The sequence below is a fragment of the Thamnophis elegans genome, chromosome 5, assembly GCF_009769535.1.
Source record: "Thamnophis elegans isolate rThaEle1 chromosome 5, rThaEle1.pri, whole genome shotgun sequence".
Taxonomy (NCBI): domain Eukaryota; kingdom Metazoa; phylum Chordata; class Lepidosauria; order Squamata; family Colubridae; genus Thamnophis; species Thamnophis elegans.
This window is the reverse complement of record NC_045545.1, coordinates 46666146-46691947: the sequence shown is the minus strand read 5'-3', so window position 1 is coordinate 46691947 and position 25802 is coordinate 46666146. Positions and strand designations below refer to the sequence as shown.

Here is a 25802-nt window from a genome sequence, read left to right as displayed (position 1 = left end):
GTTTTTTGCTTTTTCATAATACTATGAAGAAGCCATTTCTATAAAGATCTATCAGTCTAATCAGTAGCATCCAAAGTCAGTGTTCTAAGGTCAAAAGCAAAAGCAAAAATCTAAATGATTTTTTTAGAAAAAAGGCAAAAACCTGCCTTTCAAAGTTTAATTTTTCTATGCTGCAACAGCCCTTAAATCACTAACTATGCCAAAACCCTTCAGCACTTTTAATTCGCACTGCAAGTACCTTCCCTTTTTTGAAAGGGGCAAAACAAAAACGTGTTGCGTTTCATTGAGCTTACTCGCAGGAAAGCGGATACAAGTTTGAAAGGTTACTTTGCCACCCATCTCCCCCTTCGGAGTTCCGCTTCCCCCTTCTCCACCCAGCGGCGTCTTCCAGCCCGCGAGGGGAGGGAAGTGGGTTTAAACACGTTATGGTGACATGGACGAACGCCTACAAGGCCCGAGATGCATTGCGCACCGCACAGTTAGGCGCTGTTTCCCCGCTTTAGTTGTCGCTGCTTTGCTGGTGGCCGGACGGTCTTCGCGCGAATTATGGAGGGCAGGGAGTGAAACTTTGACCTGGGCTCGGCTGGCAGGGAGTGAAACTTTGACCTGGGCTCGGCTGGCTGGTGATAGAAACTCCCAGGTATGCATCGGCTCTGCAAGCTCTTTCGGAGTCCCGTATCGCTTGCACCCTAAATCGTTTGTTCTACGGTAGCTTTGCTCTGTTCCTTCCTCTTTCTCTTTCTCGCTGTCACAAGCAGCAATTGTAGTATTTGCTGGAAAGCTGCTGCGAAGCTGGGATATTGCTTGCTTTTGCATCCCCCGGCTGATTTCCCTCCCCTCAATATGTTGAAATAGGAGATTGATACCTGTTAAGATAGAATGCTTGGCAGTCTTTCTGTTTTAAAATCGGCCAGGACTGAAGACGAAGACACGCTGCTCTAGCACTCTTTAAAACGTCCCTTGAGCAAACTACTGGGAATGGTGAGCGTGCTAATATTGTCATGCCTTGAACGTCAGATGGAAAAAAGAGGCTTAAGGTGAATTCAGTGTGGGAGAATTTGTTTAATCTGATTTAGCGACTGAGCATTCTCTTCCAGCAAAAAGAGGACACACGCGACTTCCTTCCTGGTAACTGTTTTGTTAATGTCTTTGGAAATGTTCAGTGACTCGAGAGGGGTGGGAAATGAGCTTCCCTGTTCTGCACTGTTCCCAAACCCCCTTCCCAAATTTGCTCAAGTGGATGTTGAAGCTTCCTACACAATGCAGAACAAAAGACATTGGATTTTTGCCTCAAGAGTTTCAAAATGTTATTTGAACCAATAGTTTAACTGGTGCACAAAATGCCGTCATGATGCAGAAGATAAAGGTCCATTAGATTTGGACAGCAAAAAGCAAAAAACAACCATAGTGTGTGCAAATGACATTTATTAAACAGAGGAGCAAACCTTGGTGAGCTTGTAGAGTGCATTTTTAAATCTGTGATCTCCCTTCAAATCAAAACAGGCAAAATGTCTCCTTCAGGAATGGGGAAGATAAATTCTAAATGTTGAACTGAAACCATCAGCCAGAATGGTTGATGCTGGAAGTCAGTTGTTCAGAAACATTTTCTAAAGTGAAGCTGTATAGTTCTATTCTTGAATTGTAATTAAGGGTCTTCATTTTGCAATCTGTTTTTAAAGTTTTGCTTCAGAGTGGTCACTTTAGGATCATTGGCAAAATTGTCTTGGCTGGCTAAAATACCCCCCCACCCCCCGGTGATTTTGGAATGTTGCTTCTTCTGATATTTGATTTCTGGCATTAATGAGATATCTAACATTTGAGGATAAAAATGTTGGGAACTCATGAAATTGGGTGACATTATTAAATGCTGTGAAAATCTGCATTATGACACATTTGTAATGTTTTGGGGTGTATAAGATTCTTAATTGTTCTTAGTATAATATTATTTGAATTTGATTTAGGATAAGAGGGTACTCCCTCTGCCTCAAGAAGTTTCTTTTATATAATAGAATGTTTACTGTCTCTGCCCGATACTGTGAAAAGGAATGACATTTACTTCCTGTATTTTATGAATGTATTATTGCTATATAGTTCTTTGTTGTGTCTGTAGAACTGGACCCCAAGTCTATTGGCAGTCAGACAGATTGGCAGTCATAGATTTGAATTCTTATATTTTGCTGGCATTGTCATCACACTATAATACCAAAAGATTGGAAGGAAGGAAGAGTTGTCAAGTCCATCTCAGGCTTTTTTTACCTGAGGGTAAATTTAAGAAAAGCTAATACTGACTCTATGAACACCATGGTTCTCAAAGAATGTCTCTCCCACTTTCAGAAAAAGCAACTGCTTTAAAAACAGTGATAATTTTATAGTAAGCATTTGATTATTTTGTAATTTGCTTTCTTAATGTTCCATTTATTTTTTATTTATGTTCCATTTATTTTTGTGCTGCAAGGCTAATTAACTTTAAGCCATGTAGGGGATTGCATAAATAGCCTATACCAAGCATACCACAGTAATCTGTGTGTAAAAATGGAGTATGCTAAACAGCAGCTAAACTAACTTCACAACATCAGTGCACATCAGTGGTGGGTTCCTAACAGTTTGGACCGGTTCAGCCGAACTGGTAGTGGTTTGGCAGTCCGTGCCCGCCACGCCCCTGAACTGGTTCTCTGGCACTGCCATGATGTTTTTCGCTTCTGCACATGGACAGAACAACTTTTATTGCACTGTGCATGCGCACACAGTACGCATCAAGCACCTGCAGCACACCCGCAAGCACACCCCTGATGCACATGTTGTAGAATGTGTTTGATCACTTTCTGATTTCTTATTCAATACTCACTAAATATTGAAATTATATTTTAGCAATATTATAATCCTTCAATGGTATATTAATATCACTATGTAATAAATTTCAACCTTGTTGCTATATAATGAAGAGATCAACATAATAAAATTTATTCAGGTAGCAAAGCCAAGCTACATAAAATATGTAATTTTTTAAGGTCACGAAATAAAGAGTAATGTTAAGGTTAAATTGTAAGTCTTGGTTGGAAAGAGACAAGACAGTGACTGACAGATTTGTTCATTAGTTGTATAGAAAACTGTCAAATCATAATGTTTTCATATTAGAGTCATTTCAGATGTTTTTAGTATTGTGCACTCTGTTTGCCATAAACAGGCACATCCTGTTATAGGTTTGTGCAGTATATAAACCCAACCCAAGGCTCAGAACATTTGTCACCCAAGCTGATGCACATGTTTACATAACAACATTTGTGTGCTTTTTAGGAAAATTGGAATAAATGTCTCACTACCAATCAGTGGGAGAAAGCCTTCCAAACATAGAAATGGTCATTATAGTAAATTTAGGATAAAGTTCAGAAATTTCTGACACAAAACAACTAGGATGCAAAATGCCAATTAAAAAAAAAACAAGGCTAGTAGTAGGAAACGCATGAAGGCTAAAACTGCAGAACTAGCACAAATTATACAAAAATGAAATGCACATATTCAAAATGTGGTTGATATTTCTTCTTTAAAACTCATACAGTATAACATTTACCATTTTGTGTGGCTCAGAAATGCTAACCTCAAAAGTCAGAAAAAATGCTGAGCACAGTGAGCAGATATAATACCTAGAACAACTTTCCAGAATCTGCTGACTGCTATTGGCCATCTTAGGAATAAGGGGAATTTATATCTATCATATCTAAGTGGCATTAAGTCAAAGGGAGGATGACTTTGATCTCCTTCACTTTGATAGTTGTGCCATAGTTGGGCATTTCCTTTATCTGGACCAACTAAAATGTCACAACAGTGTGCAAGCTTTCGAATTCTCTTCCAGAATGAGAGTCCTGGAGAACTTGAAAATTTACATTTTCATTGGTGTTTAAAAATGTATTGCTCAGCTGTGGATTTCAAAACTTTTTATGATTGCTTTTACTAACTAAAGAGACACAAATATTCAAGTGATGAAAAGGGGTTTACCACAGAGGCTTCCTCTGCCTTTGTACACAAAACCTGGCTGAATCAATTCCTCCAACTGCCCCACCCCAACTTTACCCTTCAAAGTCCCCAAACCATAGTTCTTAGTTACAATTCTTGTTCTTCTGGCAGAGGCGGGAAAAAAAAGTCCCAGCTTGCTCAAAAAGTTGAAACAGAACTTCTCATTGTGTTAAGTGTTCATTGGAATTCACCTGTACATTGTCTTGCATCCACAGCAATGGAGGATTCTCTAGTCCAGCTTCGTATCTTTGACCTCAATTGCTGGTGAGTTTATCTTTTTCATTTGTTTGGGGGCAGCTTTGATCTGAACAGCTTTTTTTCATTGTGACTTATTTCTAAGATACTATCAAGAGTTCTGAATTGTATTCACTACTTTAAAAACTGTGGTCCCCCTCCCCCCCTTGGGGTTTATAGTTGTTATCCCAAATCAGGTGCCCTGTCTTTGTGCTTTGGGATTTTAGTGTGTGATGTAGGTGTTAATTATTCCCTGAAGGCTGTTGGTTTCTCTTTCCTTCCTGTCCTGCTCTTTGGACCACAAGTTCTTAGTTATAATTTTACAATAGTTACAATAGAGTTTTGGTTATATGGGCCGCTTTGCCAAAATGATGGAGGAAGTGTGGATTAAAATTTAGCTATGATAATGCATATCTGAAAAGTTATTCAAACACAATTTTCCTCACATTGATTATTTCCTGTAGTGTACCTGTGATAATTCAACTTTATTTCCCCATTAAGCAGCTAAACTGCTTTAAATAATATAATTCTCATAGGTTTTTCCTACTTCTTCTTTACCCTTTAAGAAGTGTACCTTCTATCAGCTGACATCATTTCTGTGCTAGGTGCAAAACACACACTCCGAGCCAAAGATAAGTTATGGCATTTAATTAACAGACAGACAGGTCCTTGGCAGCAAACCAATGGTATTGGATCTGGGTACTTGAGAGACCGCCTGCTGCCAATTACCTCCCAAAGACCCATTAGATCACACAGGGTTGGCCTCCTCCGGGTTCTGTCTACCAGCCAATGCCACCTGGCTACTACCCAGGGGAGGGCCTTCTCTGTGGCAGCTCCAGCCCTCTGGAACGAACTCCCCGCAGGGATTCGGACCCTCACCTCTCTCCAGGCCTTCCGAAAAGCCGTCAAAATCTGGCTTTGCCGGCAGGCCTGGGGTTGATGAGTTCCCCTCCCCTCTCGACTTGTGTGGTTGTGTGATTCTTGCCTATTTTAATTACTTGTATTCTGTTCTATGTTCCCCTTCTCCCCTCTTGAGTTGTTCGCTGCCCTGAGTCCCTCCCGGAGAAGGGCGGCATACAAATAATAAAATTCAATTCAATTCAATTCAAACCGGCACAAACAAGCTTGGGCAGCAGTCCAGCACAGATAAGGCTTGGCAGCAATCCAACCTGCCAAGCTCACAGTAATGTTCTCCGACATTTGTTCCTGTGTTGACTTCTGCAAGAGGAGAGTGTGCACAAGCAGTCTTTTTATAGTAATTTAATAATTGTAATTTAATAAATTTATATGGCGCCCAATCCCATAGGACTCCGGGCGGCTTACAAATACAAGAATGAAATAAGACTAAAATATAGGGAAAAGAGAAAAAACAGATTTAAAAACAACACACCATACACTCAAACCTAGATGGGGCTGGACCTCATTTATGGGGTCAACAGCCCCACGCCTGCCGGAACAGCCAGGTTTTAGTGGCTTTTCGGAAGGCCGAGAGAGTGGGAAGGGTCCGGATCTCTGCAGGTAGATCGTTCCACAGGGCCGGAGCAGCCACAGAGAAGGCCCTCCCCCGGGGGATCGCCAGCCGGCATTGCCCAGTCGACAGCACCCGGAGGAGGCCCAGCCTGTAAGATCTTATGGGCCGTTGGGAGGTATGTGGCAGGAGGCGGTCTCGCAGATAGCCAGGTCCTAGGCCATGTAGGGCTTTAAAGGTAATAACCAGCACCTTGAAACGTGTCCGGAGACCGATTGGAAGCCAGTGCAGCTCACAGAGGATAGGTGTAACATGAGTGTATCTAGGTACACCCGATATCACTCGCGCGGCTGCATTCTGGACCAACTGTAGTCTCCGAACACTCTTCAGGGGCAGCCCCATGTAGAGCGCATTGCAGTAATCAAGCCTTGAGGTGACGAGGGCATGAGTGACCATTCGAAGTGCCTCCTGGTCCAGATAGGGCCGCAACTGGTGCACCAGGCGAACCTGGGCAAAAGCCCCCCTGGTCACAGCTGACAGGTGGTGTTCTAATGTCAGCTGCGAATCCAGGAGGACACCCAAGTTGCGGACCCTCTCTGAGGGGTGTAAAATTTCACCCCCCAGGTTAAGGGATGGAATATCTGACTATCTTTGGGGGGCAACATCAATAGCCACTCGGTCTTGTCTGGGTTGAATGCCAGCTTGTTAACTCCCATCCAGACCCTGACAGCCTCCAGGCACTGGCACATCACTTCCACCGCTTCGCTGAGTTGGCACGGAGCGGACAGATACAACTGGGTATCATCCGCATATTGGTGGTATTTGATCCCGTGCCGGCGAATGATCTCACCCAGCGGCTTCATGTAGATGTTAAATAGGAGGGGGAACAGGACCGAGCCCTGCGGCACCCCATATTTAAGGGGCCTAGGGGGTCGACCTCTGTCCTCCTACCAACACCGACTGCGACCTGTCCGAAAGGTAAGAGGAGAACCACCGTAAAACGGTGCCTCCCACTCCCACCTCCCCCAGTCGTCGCAGAAGGATACCATGGTCAATGGTATCAAAGGCCGCTGAGAGGTCAAGAAGCACCAGGATAGAGGAATGCCCTCTATCCCTGGCCCGCTATGGGATAGTCTGGAGAGGAGCCTAATGACCACCAGCTGAGTGCAATTACCTCCTGTAACTACGCAACTGTTCCTGACGTCTAGTAGCTCTTCGGTGCCGTGCATCCAGGAACAACTCACTGCTGGTGTCCGGCTCACTCTCCCTTGCCTCCTCCCCACTGGTCCAAGGCTCAGGTGCCTCCTGGTGGCCAACCAGCCTCTCTGCGCCCTGTTCGGAGTCGGAACCCTGTCCAGGGTCCTCCACATCCTCCAGAGCCGACTCATAGGGCCCCTCGCTGTCAGAGTCTGGTGGCAGCTCCAGTGGCTCCTGCTGGGCCACAACAGAAATGATTATTACACTTTCCAAAATGAGATGGAGTAACTGATCCATGTTGTATTAGTAGCTCCAGCCTCTGAATCCCAGTTCTACTATTTGCAAAACAAAACAAAATATTCAGAGAGGCTTTTTAAAAAAAAATCCTTCTGTTGGGGAAAGTTCAAATTCCAGTGCTGACCTGGATCTAGCTTGCAAATATAGCTGAGTGGTAAAAATTTAATTGCTCATCATGAGGTTGGGGTAGGATTCTGTTTTTGTTCTTGTTCCCTGTAGTACAAAAATATGCTTGTGTTTTACAGAGAACAATTCTTATTCCAATCAATTATTTTCAGTGTTAGTTCTCTGATTTCTAAAGTATTTTTTCATAAAATGCTGTGTTTTAAAAAGTTATCAGTTTTCTAGCTGTACGTTAAAAGTTCAAAATCTCTTTTACCATAGCAGGATTCTTGATCTTCCTTCTAAAGCAGGTATATAGACCAGGTTTTGTTCTTCAGATTGTTGTTCCATTTCACCCAATGGGTTGCTTTTTGTAAAGATTTTTTTAACCCTACCATTATTACTTTATAAGAAGGGGAACATACATAATATGCCTCCCTCCTTCCATTTTCTTCACAATAACCCTGGGAGGTGAGTTGGCCTGAGAGAGGACTGGTCCAAAGTCACCCAGTTAGCTTTCATGCCTAAAGTGGCACCAGAACTCACAGTCTCCGGGTTTTAAGCCAGTACCATAACCATTACACCAAACTGGTTCAACATGCTGGCTTTCTAATTGATCTTAAGTATATGTGCATAAATCAGTGTTTCTCAACCTTGGCAACTTGAAGATGTCCGGACTTCAACTCCCAGAATTCCCCAGCCAGCAGTCCAGGCAAAATAACTCCATCTAATGGTTGAGATGTTGGGAGTGAACTGAGATCTGCTAGTTTCAGTTCAATTTACCTCATTGATGGGATAAAAGTAGGTTATACCTTCAGAGACACTCACAAAAATGTTCTGGTAACAAATGCCACAAACAAATAAACAAAATTCTTTGGGGCTAAGATTGGCCCTTAATATGATGCTTCTTTCTTCACTATTTGTAAAGTATTTGGAATAAGCTGTGTCATGGTAAAAATCGCTTAAAAACCAACAAACTGGAGAAGACTCACACATTAGGGGGTTATAGTGAGTCACTTCTATTGTGCCCAGAAGTGATAAGAACAAGAGCCATAAGGTTACATTAATTTTATTTAGTAAGATGACTAAAAATAATTTGAGCATGTACACATACTAGTAGATGATAACCACAAGCATATAATCCTTAGCTGTGAATACATTATAGGCACATTTCTAAAAATGCAGTATAATAGCTTTGATATGTTCAGTCAAGGCTTTAATAACAAGCCAACCTGCATTTTACAGCAGGAAGGAATAAGTATCTTTGGTAGTCCATGTCTCTCGAATCCTGTGTCCCCACAGGCACATGTTTTGTGACCAGGTAGTCCCTGACAGACACAGATTATCAAGGATGTTACTTGAGTTGAACAGAGCGAGACACATATGAAGTTAAAGGAACACGCAGTAATACTAATCTTATATAAGTAAACATACAAATTGATTCAATGCGAAGTCATATTCCAATCCATCTCAATGGCGATCCTCACTCCTTTTCCTTTTCACTTTGTCTAGGGCTATCCGTTACCTGAGCAAATTGCGGCAAGAGCGTGTTGCATTGATTGGGGATGTCCTCAACCAGGAGGGATTTGACCTGGCACTCTTACAGGAGGTGAAGATTTCACATGCTAGAATGGAGCTGGTTGGAACAAAAATGTGGTTTTAATCCTACTTCAACTGATGACATTACATTTTCATACATGATGTTAAAGGCAGGGTTTCTTTTGTTGAAGAAACCATCATGGCCTGTTTCATACAATATCTAGTCACAAGGTCAAACTCAATAAATGATATCATGGCTTAGTGTAATGGGTAAATGCAGTCACTGGAAAGATGTGCCAATTTTTGTGATACAGATGAGCAGAGGCGTCCTTGCTGTGCTCTGAAGAAATCTTAGAGGATTATACACAGTTCCAGAGAAACATAACAAATGAAAGGAAGTTATTTTGGGACTGGCAATTAATGGAATATAAGCTTAGGGACCTTGGTCTCCAGATCAACATGCCATTTTGTTAATTTTTTCATAGTCACTGTGATGATAGCATTTTGTTTTTCAGGTGTGGAGTGAAAAAGATTACCTCATGCTGCAAAAGAAACTGTGTATCCACTACCCTTCTTCCCACTACTTCAAAAGGTAAAAATGGAGTTCAGGAAATAAGTTTTCTTTGTTTAACTTCAGAATGGCATAGATATCCAGTTAATGCAATTTAATAAGGCAGAAAAAATCTTCCTCGTTCAGAATCAGGAGACCTAATGGTGCAAATTCTGCCCACTGCTAGGAGTTCAGTCCTGACTGGCTCAAGGTTGACTGAGCCAGATTGTTGTGGGCAACATGCTGACTTTGTAAACTTCTTAGAAAGAGCTGTAAAGCACTATGAAGCGGTCTCTCTCTCTCTCTTTCTCTCTCTCTCTCTCTCTCTATATATATAGATTAGATAGATAGATAGATAGATAGATAGATAGATAGATAGATAGATAGATAGATAGATAGATAGATAGATAGACAGACAGACAGATAGATAGAGAGAGAGAGAGAGACCACACTATGAAGCGGTCTCTCTCTCTCTATCTCTCTATATCTATCTATCTATCTATCTATCTATCTATCTATCTATCTATCTATCTATCTATCTATCTATCTATCTATCTATATCTATATCTATCTATCTATCTATCTATCTATCTATCTATCTATCTATCTATCTATCTATCTATCTATATATATATATATATATATATATATATATATATGGTGGTCTTGTTTTATTCGGGTCTTTTCCCATGTAAGATTGAGATTGTCTTGGCAACGTTTCAGCGAGGTCTCACTTGCCATCTTCAGGCTGGTGTTTTGGCCTTAAAGCATGATCGGAGCTGCCGTCCCTCTACAAACCTTTGGGGGGAGTGCTGGCCCCATTTCCGCAAGTGGATTGATTGGATGTGTGGCTGTATCATGATTGGTAGATTGGTACTGATTGGTGCTGGCTGTGGGTCCGTTGTTGTTTTGTGTTGTAACGGCCTGGATGGTAGGTGGGGCTCATTTGTTTACCAGGGCTGGTTTCCAGATGTCTGGTAGGCGGGAGGTATCATCACGTTTATTCATGTTGTGGGGGTGTTTCTCTATTTCGATGGCTTCCATAATTATTCTCTTGTTGAAGTGTTCAATTTTGGAGATTAACCTGGTTCCTTCAAAGTTAATTTCATGTCCTGTAGCTTTAAGGTGCTGGAAAAGGGAGGAAGTTTTTTTTCTTTTTTTTCTTACTGTGTTCTTGTGTTCTGTGGATGCGTGCATTTATTCTCCTGTTCGTTTGTCTATGTATATTGCAGAGCAGATTTGCATGGTATTTCGTAGACTCCTTGGTTTTCTAGTTGGATTTTAGTCTTTGGGGTTTCTTAAGATGTTGGCTATTTTTTGATCAGTGTTGAAGGCTGTCTTGATATTGTGTTTGTGGAGAATTTTGCTGATTTTATCTGTGGTGCCTTTGATGTAATGGAGGAGGGCGATGCCATTCTGTGTCTCAGTTTTTGGGGTGAGTCTCCCTTTGGATTAGGTTGGTAATTGTTTTTCTTTAGAATCCGTTGGAGATTAATACATTTGTGATAGTGTGTAATTCAGTTTTCAGGTGTCTTTGTTGGCTAGGCGTTTGTTTCTGGAGATGAAGTTCTTGGCTACAGAGTTGATCTGTGCAGGGTGGTGATGGGATTGTGTTGTGGCCCAGCAGGAGCCGTTAGAGCTGTCACCAGACTCCGACAGCAAGGGGGCTTATGAGTCGGCCTTGGAGGAGGTGGAGGACCCTGGACAGGATGTCGACTCCGAGCAGGGCGAGGAGAGACTGGCTGGCCACCAGGTGGCGGCAGAGCATTGGATCAAAGGGAATGTTCATGAAAACATTTGGGAGTTGTATCAGGATGCATGCAGGCGCAGGGCTACTCAGCATAACTACAGGAGGTGATTACGAACAGCTGACGCTGATCAAGATCCTCTCCTGCTGATAAAAGAGACTGCTGGTGCCATGCCCTGGTTACAGAAGTCAACGTTCTCGTGATCGTTCTCGTTCTGGTTCTCGTTCGCGTCCACAAACCGAGAGAAGCCAACTTGGATAAGTGGCTTGATAAGAGAAGCTGGGTTTGCAGTATTGTGTGAGTTATAGGACTTTCTGCCAGAGCTATTATCTTTGTTTATTTGGGCTTGCAGCCAACAAGAGCTTGGACTGATTAAAACATTCTTTTAATGTTTTAAAAGGGGGAGGGGGTCAGAACAGGATTGTGCATGTAAGTATGATTGGTGTGCAGATGGTGTGTCCTAGGGAGCCATTGGGTTTTTTTGTAGATTAGGACATCCAGAAAGGGAAGTTGGTTGTTTGCTTCTATTTCAATAGTGAATTGTATTTTGGGATGTAGGCTGTTGAGATGTCTGAGGAAGTTGTCCAGTTTTTCTTTCTGTGTGGCGATAGATAGATAGATAGATAGATAGATAGATAGATAGATAGATAGATAGATGATAGATAGATGATAGATAGATAGATAGATAGATAGATAGATAGATAGATAGATAGATAGATAGATAGTGTTCATCATTACTGAGGATATATAAATAGAATCAATTGGGTATAACGGGTAAAATAGAAGTCTACAAACCAGGAAACTGAGTTCTAGCCCCACTATAGGCATGAAGCCAGCTGGTTGACTTTGGGCTAGTTGCTGTCTCTCAGCTGGAAGATGCCAGTTGGGAAGAGGTGGTTGAAAACTTCTAAACAAAGATCTGTGTTGGGTTGCCACAGAGATTAAAAAGTCTTTTCCAGACATTTTCTGCAAAAATATGTGTTCTTAACTATACCTAAACTTGGACTTACCTTCCTAACAATGATTGTCCTTTGCTTATCAACTGAATGTCGTAGTCCCTGCCTACCAGGTGTGGCAAGTTAATTGAACAGCCTGAAAATTTGTTTTAATGGGATGTGTCTCAATTGGGACCTGTTATGCTACTTGCTCTTGAAAATGACACCAAGGAACTTATTACTGGTTACTAAGGCTGTTTAGATAGCTTGCATGCAAATACAGCAGGATGTTGTGTCATACTCGCATCACACTAGGAGACCGGTTGAATTTCCTGTACTTCTTTGAGCCCTGTTCACTCTTGAGTAACTAAACCTCCAGATCTGCTATGGTATAAAACAAAAGAAATGATAAATATGTATATTGTATAACTTAAATGCAACTGATCAAGGAGCTGCTTAGTGTTTTTGTACAAATTTTGGCACATGGATCAGATAAATTGTCCTGCGATTGCAGATATACCGTACAGGAAGTCCTTAATTCAGCTCAGAATTTCTGTTGCTAAGCGAGGCAGTTGTTAAGTGAGAGTTGTCCCATTTTACATTTTTCTTGCTAATCATTAATTGAACCAGGGCTGTGTTCTGGCCAGCTTTACTGCTGGTTTGCTGAGGTGCGTGCTTTGTGCGTGCGCGTACATGCATAGTTCAATTAAAATTGTTCTGCGCATGCGCAGAACTAAAAAATAAAATAGCAACAACAGCGACCAGGGAACCGGTTCCAGGGACTCAGGCCCCCATACCACTAAGAGTTCGGCCAAACCAGTCCGAATCGCTAGGAACCCATTTCTGAATTGAAGCCCTGCAGTTTTTAAATTAGGAACATAGTTGTTAAATTACTAATACAGTTGTTAAGTGAATCTGGCTTCGCCATTAACTTTGTTTATCAGAACGTCACAAATGGTGATCATATGACCCAGGGACACAGCAACTATCATGTGACCATGGAGATGCTGAAACGGTTATAATTCTGAAAAACAGTCATAAGTCCCTTGTTTCAGTGCCATTGTAACTTTGAATGGTCACTAAACAAACTGTTGTAACTGAAGCACATGTGTACATCCGATGTATATGTAGCTGTTGAAACCGCAGTTCATGGCAAGCTTCAATTTCTGGTGGTTTTGTAAAAGGTCCCCCCTTTCTCAGAGAGCCAGCCATAATTCCAAACATTCTAATTGCTGATTTTTCTCTGGAAACCTTTACCTGTGTTTCCCACAGAGTTATATTCCAGAAAGCTCAGCTTTAGGTTCATATGGTGGGTAGGAATGGAGTCCTGTTCTCAATCAGAGATATGAAAACCCCTCCTTACTTTCAATCCTGAGAATCAACTCTACCTGCCAAAATTTGACAGATAATGGTACAATTGTTTGCAAAAGCCAGATAAATTAAACGCATACAGCTTCCAGTAGTCTTAATGCTCCCATTTAATTTTGAAAATCCAAGAAATGAGAGAAAGAAGTGGGGATTCTTGCCTCACCACTCCCAGTGACATTGCCACTCCCAGAACTTTGGCAACTGACAAAAAGTCTGATCCCAAACTCTCAAAGACTGCCCACCATAGGGAAAATAATAATTTGGTATCTATTCTTCTGCAGTGGAGTGATCGGCAGCGGGCTCTGCATCTTCTCTAAACATCAGATCCTGGACACCTTTTTGTATCAATATTCTGTGAATGGTTACCCATATATGGTGAGTAACATGCTTAGGAAAGAGTCCAAGGCACACCTATTTCTACTGGTGAACTCATTGTTTCAGTTTTGCCCTTGTGTTTTATGTGTGCGTTTTTCTTTCACAGTTCCAGCATGGAGACTGGTTCGGTGGCAAATCCGTGGGTCTCATAGTGGTAAAGATCCAGGGCATTATTTTCAACGTCTATGTGACTCATGTGAGCATTTTTATTTATTTTATTTTGTTCCACTTTAAAATTATGAAAGCTTCTCTCAAATCCCTCATTGAGTACTTAGAGCAAGCTATCAAAATAACTACTGTATATACTCAAGTATAAGCCTAGTTTTTCAGCCCACTTTTTGGGCTGAAAAAAGCCGCCTCGGCTTATACTCGAGTCAGTGAAAAATTTGCCCGAAATGGAGGAGAAAAAGGGGCGGGGCCATGCCGCTGGGTGACACTCGTGAATGGCCCAGTGCCCCTGTGAGTTTCCCCTCCCTCTGTGTCAGTTTGCCGCGCAGCGCGCACCGCACCATCCCCCCTCCTCACGTTCTAATGTAATGCAGGGCTGTTTTACGATTCCCCTTCCTCCCCCTCCTGCCGCTCTGCAACGATGTCCCACCTCCTCCTTGTTATGGCAAGCAGCCACATAGCGATGTCCCACCTCCTCTGGTACAGTGATCCAATGATAGGAATCACTGTGCCGTGTGTCATAGGAGGCGGGACATCGCTCCCGCGGCTGCACGGGACATCATCATCACAGCGGGACATTAGCATCATGAGGTGAGTGAAGTATTTCATTGAATACACCGCTAGTTTACTGTTTTTCTTTGAAATAAATATTCAAAAACATTATTGGTATCTATTTTTATTTTTAAAATTTACCGGTAGCTGCTGCATTTCCCACCCTAGGCTTATACTCGAGTCAATAACTTTTCCAGTTTTTTGTGGTAAAATTAGGTGCCTCGGCTTATATTCGGGTCGGCCTATACTCGAGTATATACGGTAAATCATGTGGACAGGGATGAAGCGTCTAGACTTCCCATCTTTTGACTTGAGTTAGGAAGATGCCATCTTCATGAATTCATACCCTCAGTAATACCTTGCTGTCGGGTTCCACATCTTCCTGCACAAGTGGCTGTTTTGAATCTTGACATCTGGAGTAGGCAAAATTCTGTGTGCCTAGACAAAGTGTGGTTAGTCTTTAGTGCTGCAGATCAAGGGGTTTGCACTGCTATTAGAAAACTTGAGCAAGATTTCTGAAAAGGAGGAAGACGGAACAAATATGTACTGTTCACTGTTTTGGGTGTATATGAATGGAACCAGTTTGGTATAGTGCAAGGATCAGCAACCCACGGCTCTGGAGCCACATGTGGCTCTTTCATCCCTCTGCTGCGGCTCCCTGTTGTCAGTCAGCTCCACAATTGATAGGGCTTTTGGTTAGGATAGATAGAGGAAAAAGGATGCCCCGCTAGGAGGAGACTTTATGGTGGGGGAACCGGACTTCCGATTGGCAGAGGAAAAAGGATGCCACACTAGGAAGAGACTCTATGGTGGGGGAACATGACTTCCGATCAGCTCCAGAATTGAATGGGAGGCTTCCGGTTAGGACCTTTGTGGCTGTTTGAGTGTTTAAGGTTGCCGACCCCTGCTATAGTGGTTAAGATACCAAGCTAAAAACTGGGAGACTGTGAGTTCTAGTCCTGCCTTAGGCATGAAGCCAGATTTGGGCCAGCCACTGTCTCTGTCTTATGAAGAAGTTGGTAGCCAATCACTTCTAAAAAATCTTGCCAAGAAAACTGCTGGGACTAGTCTAGTGGATACCAGGAATCAACACTGACTCAAAGGCTCCCCTCCCCCCAAAAAACAAGATATCAGATATTTGTTTCTGGTGTGTTTAAATAGTAAGATTTACATTATTTCTGATTCTTGAGACCAAGCAGTCATTAATGCTAAGATTATCTACCAGTAATCTAAGATTAATCAAACAATTCTATCAAAAAGTCCATTTTTATCATAAAACTTTTGGGAAGAAGTTGATGATGTAACTTACATTCTTTCCACCTTTCTCTCGTAACCACAAACCAAGATTTTTTTTCTTGTTATTTTATATTTAGCAGCTAAAATGAATGTGGAAATAATGGTTGTGTAATTTCATAGATAATGCACATGTATGCTTTTTATATATTGATTCCCCCCCCCCCCAGCTCCATGCTGAATATTCCCGAGAGAAGGATACATACCTGCCCCATCGAGTGGTTCAGGCCTGGGAACTTGGCCAATTCATACAGTAAGTACTATAGCTGTAGGATTCAAAAAATGTTTGTGCTGTATTGGAACCCAATGATAGGGGCCACTTGTTGTGCCCCCTGTGACCCCTTAAAGATAACTTAAGTTAGCTAAAAATTAAAAAAAATTAACTCAAGAGAAGCTCAGTTTATTTCATGCCCATCTTGAGAAGGATGTTTATTCCAAATACCACTCACTCATCACAAAATCTCCAGAACTGTAAAGAAACTTGAACGCCAGAAATTTGAAATTTGGCACATATGTTCCTCTGGGCTTTTAGGTGCTTGCTAAGAAAGGATTTTTCAGAAGGACCATCAGATCATCAGTATTTCGTATACAATAGTTTATTAACATGCGTCGATGCTAAGGAGTTAGACGTTCTACTTCCCTCTCCCCACCTGAAAGGAACTCTGTTCCAACTGCCAGTTGCCTTATATGGGTGTGGCCAGCGCATGACTTATCCGGCCTGCGGGCTGGCCCGATCACATGGTTTCGTAGTGAAGCATGGGTATCCAACTAGTTAGAGATAAATTTGATATAACACCGTTCATATCTCTCGCTTCAAAAAGCTCCTCTCTCTTGTTTTGTGATGCTCTCCCACCTTTCCAGGCATACCTCCAAAGGAGCTGATGTGGTGCTACTTGGAGGGGATCTGAATATGCACCCAGAAGATATTGGCATTCGACTATTGAGAGGATGGACAGGGCTGCAAGATTCCTTCATAGTCGCAGAGAAAATTAAAGTGAGCCTCTTTGCATGCACATTAAGTACATGAATATCTCCACATCTGATATTGTCATTGAGACTCAGAAACAATTATTTCCCTCATTCAAAAGCTTAATGTACAGTGACCTGTTTTATCCATTTCACTGTCTCCCTTTTTGTTCCCCTAAATTTAGATTTCTGCAATGGAAATCCAGTTCACCTCTTGCATTCTTGCTGCTGTTCTAAATGTTGTGTTAAGAGTCTCTGTTGTCTCTGATCTTCTCAGGGCTGTAAAGATGGCTGTACCCTTGTGCCAGCCAACTGCTACATCAACAAGAAAGAATTGCAGTGTTATCCCCAGGGGATTCGTATTGACTATGTTCTTTATAAGGTACGTGCAGGTTAATCTCTAGAAAACAGAGACTGAACAAAGTGTTATAGAGAGAGCTTGGGAAGCAAGTGAGAATGAAAGCTCTCATTTGAAAAAAACTTCCCACTGAACAAGGCAGCTGCTGCATGTTTTCATCTTCATCCTTTGGTTCAGCTACTTGTTGTTTACTGATGTGTTCATATGACAGTTGCTCTCAGAAGAGAATAGGGATGTGGTGGCTCAGTGGCTAAGATGCTGAGTTGTTGATCAGAAAGGTCAGCAATTTGGCAGTTCGAATTCCTAGCATGATTCGCTAGTGAGCTCCAGTTACTTGTCCCAGCTTCTGCCAACCTAGCAGTTCGAAAGCACATAAAAATGCAAATAGAAAAATAGGAACCATCTTTGATGGGAAGGTAACAGCATTCTGTGCACCTTCAGCGTTAAGTCATGCCAGCCACATGACCACAGAGACGTCTTTGTCTGCAGAAGCTTCTGCGCATGTGCAGAAGCTTCTGTGCAGGTGCAGAAGCTTCTGTGCATGCGCAGAAGCATCCAGGTGGGTAGGTGGAGCCTCCCACTGCCGCCACTACCGGTTCACCCGATCCAGGCCGAACTGGCAGAAATCCACCTCTGGGCAAGATAAAGGTAAAGGTAAGGTTCCCCCACACTTGTGTGCTAGTCATTCCCGACTCTAGGGGGCGGTGCTCATCTTCGATTCTAAGCTGACGAGCCAGCGCTGTCTGAAGACATCTCCATAGTCATTGGCCGACATGATTCAACACCAAAGGCGCACAGTTCCCTTCCCACCAAAATGATCCCTATTTTTCTACTTGCATTTTTTATGTGCTTTCGAACTGGTAGGTTGGCAGAAATCTTAAGTCAGAGCTGTCTTCCTTTCAGAGGCAAGAAGCTACGCATTGCTGAAATCTGGATATATGGTAGGGGATTTTAAATGGCAGTTGTTGACATTTAAGATTAATTAAAGTAGATAAAAAATTAGCCAAAGGAACAAACTACCAGGAGATGCTGTAGTATCACATTCCTTGGTGATATTTACCTTTATGGACAGATTATATGGCAACAAGCTTCAAATAGAGTGAAATTTTCCCTAGGGTAAATCTAGTTCCTTTTAGACATTTCAAACAGCGTCTGTTTTTCTAAAAAAAAACATTCCATTTTTTTCCTGCATTATAAGAAATGGTGTGCATAAGCGCACCAGTGTGCCTACCTTCCCTGTCCTACTGTCCCATTCATATGTACTCTTTTTATGTGTTTATAGCTATGTTTTGCTTATTTATATCCATTTATTTGCGCCATTTTTTCATGTGTTTTCATACTTGTTTTCTCGTACTTGTTGACAAATAAAAAAAAGTTAATTATAGCTCATAATCTAGATATAACATTTGGGAGGGGCCACTGTTTCTTTAGTCATGCTGTCTGCAGGTAACAAAGAGTTTGCCATCTTGACTGTCCTTCCTTACAGGGCTCATCTCAATATGATATTAGATGCAATATTCATGAAACTACCACAGGAACTGCTCCTGGCAAAGATTTCCCTTACTCTGACCATGAAGCTGTCAAAGTGACCCTCTCTGTAGTCCAATCAAACAAAAGTGAAAACAATCTTCCAGTTGGTGAGTGTTCAGATTTCATTGGTTTCCCACAAACAGCAAAAGCAGCAGGAACAGAATGTGTGGCCTGCCAGTTAATGCTGAACCACAATGACCATCGTTCCTAGAGAAGAAGGCTATTATTGAGTGATTCTTGGAGCTGTAACATTAAGCAGCATCTGGAATCTCCAGATTCCTTATGCTTCTGCAAGAGGGTTCTTAGCATCAGTTAGACAAAAGGCAGCATGCAATGACTTTCTTGCGAGCTAATTCACTTTTTAAAATTTGCAACATAACAAATATCCACGTTTATCTTTGGCAGCTTCATCTCCTCTCCTTCTTTTGGTTTCTGTCTTCAGGGGAATATAGTGAATTGCTTTATGGCCTAATTGCTCTAACATTCTGGGATTAACTAGCTCCTTGCCTGTTGTAGCAGTGCTTCTGCCAAAATTGACTATACCTCCTTTAAAATGTATTTGTTAACTAATCAACAACTTTAGCTAAAACTTTAGCTGGCGATTTCTTGCGATCAACACAGACTTGATTTTCTTTCTGGTTTCTTCTTCCTGTGGATGTCTCTGCTGAGTATATCAGTGCTTTGTTATATAATTCTCTTTTTCAGTAATCATCAATTAGCACAGAGCCTGGCTAGGGCTCCTAAATCTTTGCTTGCTTGCCGATTGTCTTCTTCTCTTGCTCGGAATCTCTTGCAAGAGCACAATTAGTCTCTGCCAGCTTATTCAGCTCATTCAACTCTATCCAAGCTTGTGTATGAAAAGCCTCTTACCATATCCCGTGTTTGGTTTGAAGTGATCCCTCTCATAATTACAGTTTGTGGTATCTAGGACAGGGGTCTCCAACCTTTCTGCTCGGCAGACCTGTGGAGTCAGCGGTGGCAGGATGGGGAGAGGGGATGGTTTGCATGTGTGCGCATGCGCCACTTTTACAAATGCAGTTTTGAACCCCCAGGCCCACCACTTCCCCTGGTTCTGGTTGCGAATGAATTGTATCCCAGCACTGGGCCACCAACCCTGGATCTAGGAGATTGTGTAGCAGGATAGCAGATGCTATTTACTATCTTCTCTACTTTGTCACAGCCTATATCATTATTCATCTATAACAGTGATGGCGAACCTTTTTTGCCTCAGATGCCAAAAGCACGTGCGCACCTCCTATCGTGCGTACCTGCGTGCCCATCCCCATAATTTAATCCCCCCACCAGTGCCATGCCCCTTCTGCATGCACGTGTGACCCCCCGGTGGGCCCGATAGGTCCGTTTTTCGCCCTCCCCAGGCTCCAGAGGCTTTCTAGGTGGCTTCCCTGAAGCCTCCGGAGGCTGAAAAACAGCCCAACGTGCAAACTGAAAGTCCATTCCCGAACTTCCTGTTTGCGTATTGGGTGGTTTTTCACCCTCCAGAGACTTCAGGGGGCTTCCCTGAAGCCTCCGGAGGGTGAGAAACGGCTGAAAATCAAGGCCGAAAATCAGCTGGCCAGCACGCGCATGTGCACTGGAGCTGAGAGGGCAACGCCTCGTGTGCCATAGGTTCGCCATCACGGATCTATAATTTTCTACCCAGGCACTTACATAAAGCTAATTTCCGGGATAGCTGGATCTCACTGTGTAAAATTAACAGCTTTGTGTGGCTGAAGCTGACCATTCTCTTTGCTTTTAGAGCCAGTTCTGGTGGATGTCTTGAACGAAGCCCGTCTGGAGGTGCAAGTGGGGTTACATTCAGCAAAACGGCAGCAGTACTTCTGTGGCCGCATGGCTGTTCTGGCTCTTTTCCTGCTGGTCATACAAGGAACCATGGCAATGAGTTCCATGTTTGGTGGAGCTCTGCAGCAGACCTTCCCCAAGTTCTCCTTCTCTTTGCTCAATCTACTCTCTGTATCAGTCCTGCTTATCTCAACTGTGCTGTATCTCTTCCACATCATTGAAGTGAAGGTGCTCCGGGGAACTGAGGAACAGATGCGGGTGGGGCTGCAGACGCTCCAGGACAAATTCAATAGCAGGTGAAACATTGGATGGATGGATGGTATGGACCAAGAGACTGAGCAGAGGTGGGACTAGCAAGTCCCTCTGTGATTCCCAGCAATAACAGTTCCCTGGTTTTTAAATAAGGAATGGTAATTAGCCTTTGATACTGTAAAGGTAGTGGTGTTAATAGGCTGAATTTTTGAGCAGTAACATTTTTAAGGATCTTTTTTGTGCTGATTTTGATGAGTGGATTTTGAAACTAACCTGGCTATTTAAAAAACATTTTTTTTAAATCATAAAATACTGTTTTAATAGAATTAAACACATACTGCTCTGTTAAATTTGTACTGAAAAAGCAGGCAAGAACAGATGAGTAAAATAAAATATTTCTAATTGTACACAGCTGCTTTTCCTACAATAATGTTTTTAGCTGTACTAAGTAAATAGCACCAATTATTGATGGAAATCTGTTTTTCGTATGTAGCTCCCGTTCATTGACAGGGAAACAGAAATGGAAGAACTGGGCTAGCAGAACGAAAGCTGAATTGTCAACTGAATAAATTTTACAAGTAGTCCTTGAATTACAGTCACAACTGGGACTGGGACTTCTATCCCTAAGCAATGTGGTCATTAAGTGAGTCACTATGTGGCCAACCAATTTTACTTTTGCCATGGTCATTAAGCAAATCCAGTTTCCTCAGATTTGCTTGTTGGAAGCTATCTGGGAAGGTCAGAAGTGGCAATCAGATAAATACCTGCCGGTTGCCTAATGCCTGAATTATGATCATTGGCCGCGGATGCTATGAGAGTCATAAGTGTGAGGACCAATTGTAAACAACTTTTTTCAGGGTTCTTGTAATTTCCAATCGTCATTAACCGAATGGTAAATCAAGGACTACCTGTATATAAATTTGTTTTATAACAAACCAGCCTATTTATGTTAATGTTTGTTCACACTCTCCAGGTTCTAGAGCAGATGGCTGTTCTCTAGCACTATTAGCTGAGTTACCTGAATAAGATAGGCAAGGGATTCTATCTCCATTTACACATGAAGTTTTGTTCTGTCTTTAACAGTTCATGTATGAATGCGACTGCAATTGGGATATGAGTCTTATAAAACTGCAACTAGTCATCCGTATGAATAGATTGGGGCCATGCTTCAGGGATTAGGTGGTATCTTTAAAATTTGGGGAGAGTTTAAGGAATGCAATGGGTGGGTCTAGTTTTATTTTTCTTTTGAGGTAGGAAGAAATTCTTTGACTCTTGTTTTTCATGGTGTCACCTTGCCTGAGGAATTTCAATGGTCAGGCTCCGGGAGCCATAAAATGCTCCACCTGCCCTTGTGAGAAAGAAGAGCTGCTATATCCAGGAGTGTTGTGTTTGGCTAGTTTGTGTCTACTTACAACCCTGAGACATTGCATGTCAGTTTTGGCCTTCCGTGACTCTTCCCGTCACAGGTAGTCAGATGTTATTCTATGTTAGTGATGGCTAACCTTTTTGTCCTCGTGTGCTGAAATCGCGCAGAAGCACACGACACCATGTGTGCATGCGAGTCCACACCCATAATGCAATGTTCCCTGCCCCCCTGTGCATGCATGTTCCCCCGTGTTCCCCACACAAACATGCGCGCACCCCCCGTGCCCCATTTTGGGCCTAGCAGGCCTCCCTGAATCCTCCTGGGACCAAATATGGGCTGGGGGGGCACCCATTCCCCCCGTACATGACCCCAACACATCACACACACACCCTTGCGCATGCATCTCCCACATGCACGGCAGAGACCTGCAAATCAGCTGGCCAGTGGGAGGAGTATGCAGATGTGTGGTGGACCTGAGCAGAGCAACAGCTTGCGTGCCCGCAGAGAGGGCTCCACATGCCACCTGTGGCGCGTGTGCCATAGAATTACCACCACAGTTCTATGTGATTCAAACATTTTACTGGAATTGAACACACAAGTCTTTAGATTTTGTGTACAGTGCATTAGCTTTAGGAGCTGTCCAGTTCCTAGTGCTTAATTGTTGTAGGAAGGGATATATTCAGAATATCATATATAGTCCACCTTTCCTTAAGTTCACGGAAAAGAGCAATACATGTTACCTTAGGTTATAACTCCTCTTCTCTCAAAAGCATCAGAGTCCAATGTAACCAAAATCTGAAACATTAGGGTTTTGGCCAAGGCAAATTTGGTGGAGTCTTATTTGATGTGTAGGGTAAAGCTGATATATCTCACCCCTCCCTCCTATCTCCTCCTTATGGCACATGCATACAGCCCTCGCCTGATCTTCCTGTTTTTTCCTCCCTTTAGTCATTGCTCCTATTTCCCCTCCCTTCCCTCCCTTTAGTCATTGCTGCCCTCCCTATTTTTGCCCAGATGATATATACATATTTTGGACATTGTCACAGACCAATCAGACCTGGATCTGGTGCACAGAACAGTTAATGACTTAAACATTTGAAAACACCTATTATACCTATGTTAGGGTGGGGTTAATCAGAACCAACCAAGACAAGAGATGAACTTGACTGGCTGAGTCAAAAAGTGATTTTTTAAAAACACAAAGCTGCGATACCCAAACATAGATTATACTTCTAAAACTATAATAGAAATTAGTTATAAATCATCCAGTATCTGTAAAGAAGTAGGCACACAGTTCTACCTAGAACGGCATCTTTGGTACATGTATTTCTTTCATCTACTAAATTTCTCTTTTTCTCAAAAATACTTGAAGTGAAAATTATTTTTTAACTAGTTTCAGTTCAAATTCAAGGTCAGGCTTGACTTAATTACTAGAGTAATTACTTAATTATTCTAGCTAAGAACTGTATTGTCTGTCTTCGCAACCATTTGCAATCTTACTGAAAACCAAATAACATAATCCTGGCCACTTCTTAGAGGAAATTGGACCAAGACCAACAACACTTTGAAAAGGTTTGATGGATATTTCCTGTATTGTGAAATTAACTTGGATGACAAAAGACAGAAGAGCATTTTCTTTTCACTCCATTATATTTATTGGAGCAAGTCTGTGAAAAACAAGTTGGCTTATATTCATCCAGAAGTAGCAACTTTCAGTTTGTTACCAAATAACATCTGTTCACTTGAAGTTTTTCTTCAAGAGCAGTGTATTGTGATCTGCATCCATATTTGTTGTTTATTTTGCAGGAAGAGCATGCATTTTCAAACCATACTGGTCCAGCTTCAAGATCTTGCCCTATAGCATCTCGTATGCTTGTAGGCACAAGCAAAAATGTGCGAGAGATGCATATTTCTCCTTGCGCATTTATTATAATGGAAGGTCTTTGATGATGGCATTTTAATTTTTATTGTAGGGCATCTATTTCTTTCCTCTGAAATAGTCTGTTGATTCCATGTATCCTTCAAGAGATTTTAACTAATTGTCCTCCTCTAGAACACAACTCTGGACCATTTGAAGGCTTCTCCAAACTTCATGGAAGGATAATGCTTTTTTGATTTTAGAATACTTCTCCACTTAAACAATATAGCCCCTCCTAATTTACCACATCTAGATCACAAATAACAGTCACCTGCAGCAGAAGGGTGAAAGAAATCTTTTCTGTTGGATGAGGCCCTGTGTCAAAGTAGAGCATGCTAACTGCAAATATATACAACAATAGCTAAATAATATGTACATCTTCTGAATATTATTTTCTTTCCAAATAGACAATTTTCTTAAAGCTTTCAACAGTTGTATCTGCAAACAATGAAAGGAAGTTTTGCATACTTTCCTTATTACTCCTTAAAATACTTAAAAACATAGCTGCATCAGATGCATCAAGTTGCATCAATTGCAAAAGATGAGGCTTCTTCGTCAGAGTCTAGAATGGAATGGCATGCCAAATACAGAGGGCATTCAGCAAATTTATCCACCAGATAAACCTGACCTCAAATATCCTAGGCATTTTCCATCACTGGTGCATGGAAAGCTCGGAAAGCTCACTGAGTCGCTTCCTGTCTTGCATCTCGATGAGAGCACTGCGCTGATTCACAATTGCAACCAGTTGGGACAGGATTATCTTCTCTGACTCATAGTCCTCAGAAGTTTTCAAAGAATCTTTAAAATAAAAATCACATGCTCAGAATAAGGAACCATCATAATATTCAATTACATAATAAAAGAGAAAAAGGACTGGTGGAACTGCAAATATCTGGATTACATCTCCAAACCTCTTTGGTTATGCTGACTCTAACCATTTTTGAAAGAGGCAACATCCAAAGACCTGCAAGTTCCCTATCCTTTATCTACTATTTTGTCAAAGGGAAAATATATCACGGGGAAACCCAGGAGTTAAAACTTCATCAGGAATAGGATTCCAAGAATTATACTTTTATAACCCGAATGAATGAATGAATGAACATAAACTTTCCTAGTTTTTCTGCCCCAATGTGACATCACTCCATGCACACAGAGCAAACATACCTAAATGCTTTTTTTTTAAATTCATTTCATTTTCATTTCATTTTATTAAGCATTTATAGTCAAGGAATGAATGCATGATGTTTTTAGCTCTTGCTGAATGGGCTACTGACTATTCTCAACCAAATTCCTTTATTATTTAAAAAGAAAAAAAATTAAGACCAGAAGGTAAACCTTTCTTTTGTTTACATTTCCTATTCTGAGAATACCAGACTGCAAATGACCATAATAAATATGTTGTCAAAGCTAAACTTGGGAAAAAAGGGGAATATTTGTCCACAGAGGCAAATGGGAAACTTCTCTTGACAGACAAACCTTTTCTTTCAACTTTTTATTTGTTACCCAATGGACATTTCACAATGTTGAGTCTTTCAGGGCTGTGTGACTTGTGACCACCAGATTCCTGGCTTTTCTCAATCACAGCAGGGCTGCTACATTAGTAAATTTCTTGGTTATCTAAAACCATTCAAAAACAATTCTGAGTATAAATTAATTGAGCTGATTAAATAGCAGGTATTTTCAGGCAAAAATGATTATTGTTCCTCTCATCATGAGCTTGGGCAGCTCTTTATTTATTCATTTGTATCCTGCCTTTATTATTTTTTAGATAACCA

The 25802-nt window shown here is 41.8% G+C and overlaps 2 protein-coding genes across 5 annotated transcripts in view; one reads left to right on the top strand and one right to left on the bottom strand.

The window, feature by feature from the left end:
• The first annotated feature begins 439 nt into the window (after window positions 1-439).
• SMPD2 (sphingomyelin phosphodiesterase 2) lies at window positions 440-21150 on the top strand. 4 transcript variants are annotated; one of them, XM_032218022.1, is made up of 11 exons: window positions 440-640; window positions 4227-4275; window positions 8822-8918; window positions 9364-9440; window positions 13731-13824; window positions 13931-14020; window positions 16008-16090; window positions 16699-16831; window positions 17081-17185; window positions 18648-18798; window positions 20448-21150. In XM_032218022.1, the coding sequence occupies exons 2-11, from the start codon at window positions 4229-4231 to the stop codon at window positions 20789-20791; spliced, it is 1221 nt and encodes a 406-aa protein (XP_032073913.1). In that variant the 5' UTR covers window positions 440-640; window positions 4227-4228; the 3' UTR covers window positions 20792-21150. The 4 variants fall into 4 exon arrangements, with proteins under 4 accessions (XP_032073913.1, XP_032073915.1, XP_032073916.1 ...); XM_032218024.1 differs by lacking the exon at window positions 440-640 and adding an exon at window positions 648-981; XM_032218025.1 differs by lacking the exon at window positions 440-640 and adding an exon at window positions 1011-1037.
• LOC116509019 (F-actin-monooxygenase MICAL1-like) overlaps window positions 20990-25802 on the bottom strand; it is a 53460-nt gene continuing 48647 nt past the window's right edge. Inside the window, 1 exon segment of the mRNA XM_032217897.1 lies at window positions 20990-24825. Coding sequence (XP_032073788.1) covers window positions 24680-24825 — 146 coding nt within the window. The 3' untranslated portion in view covers window positions 20990-24679.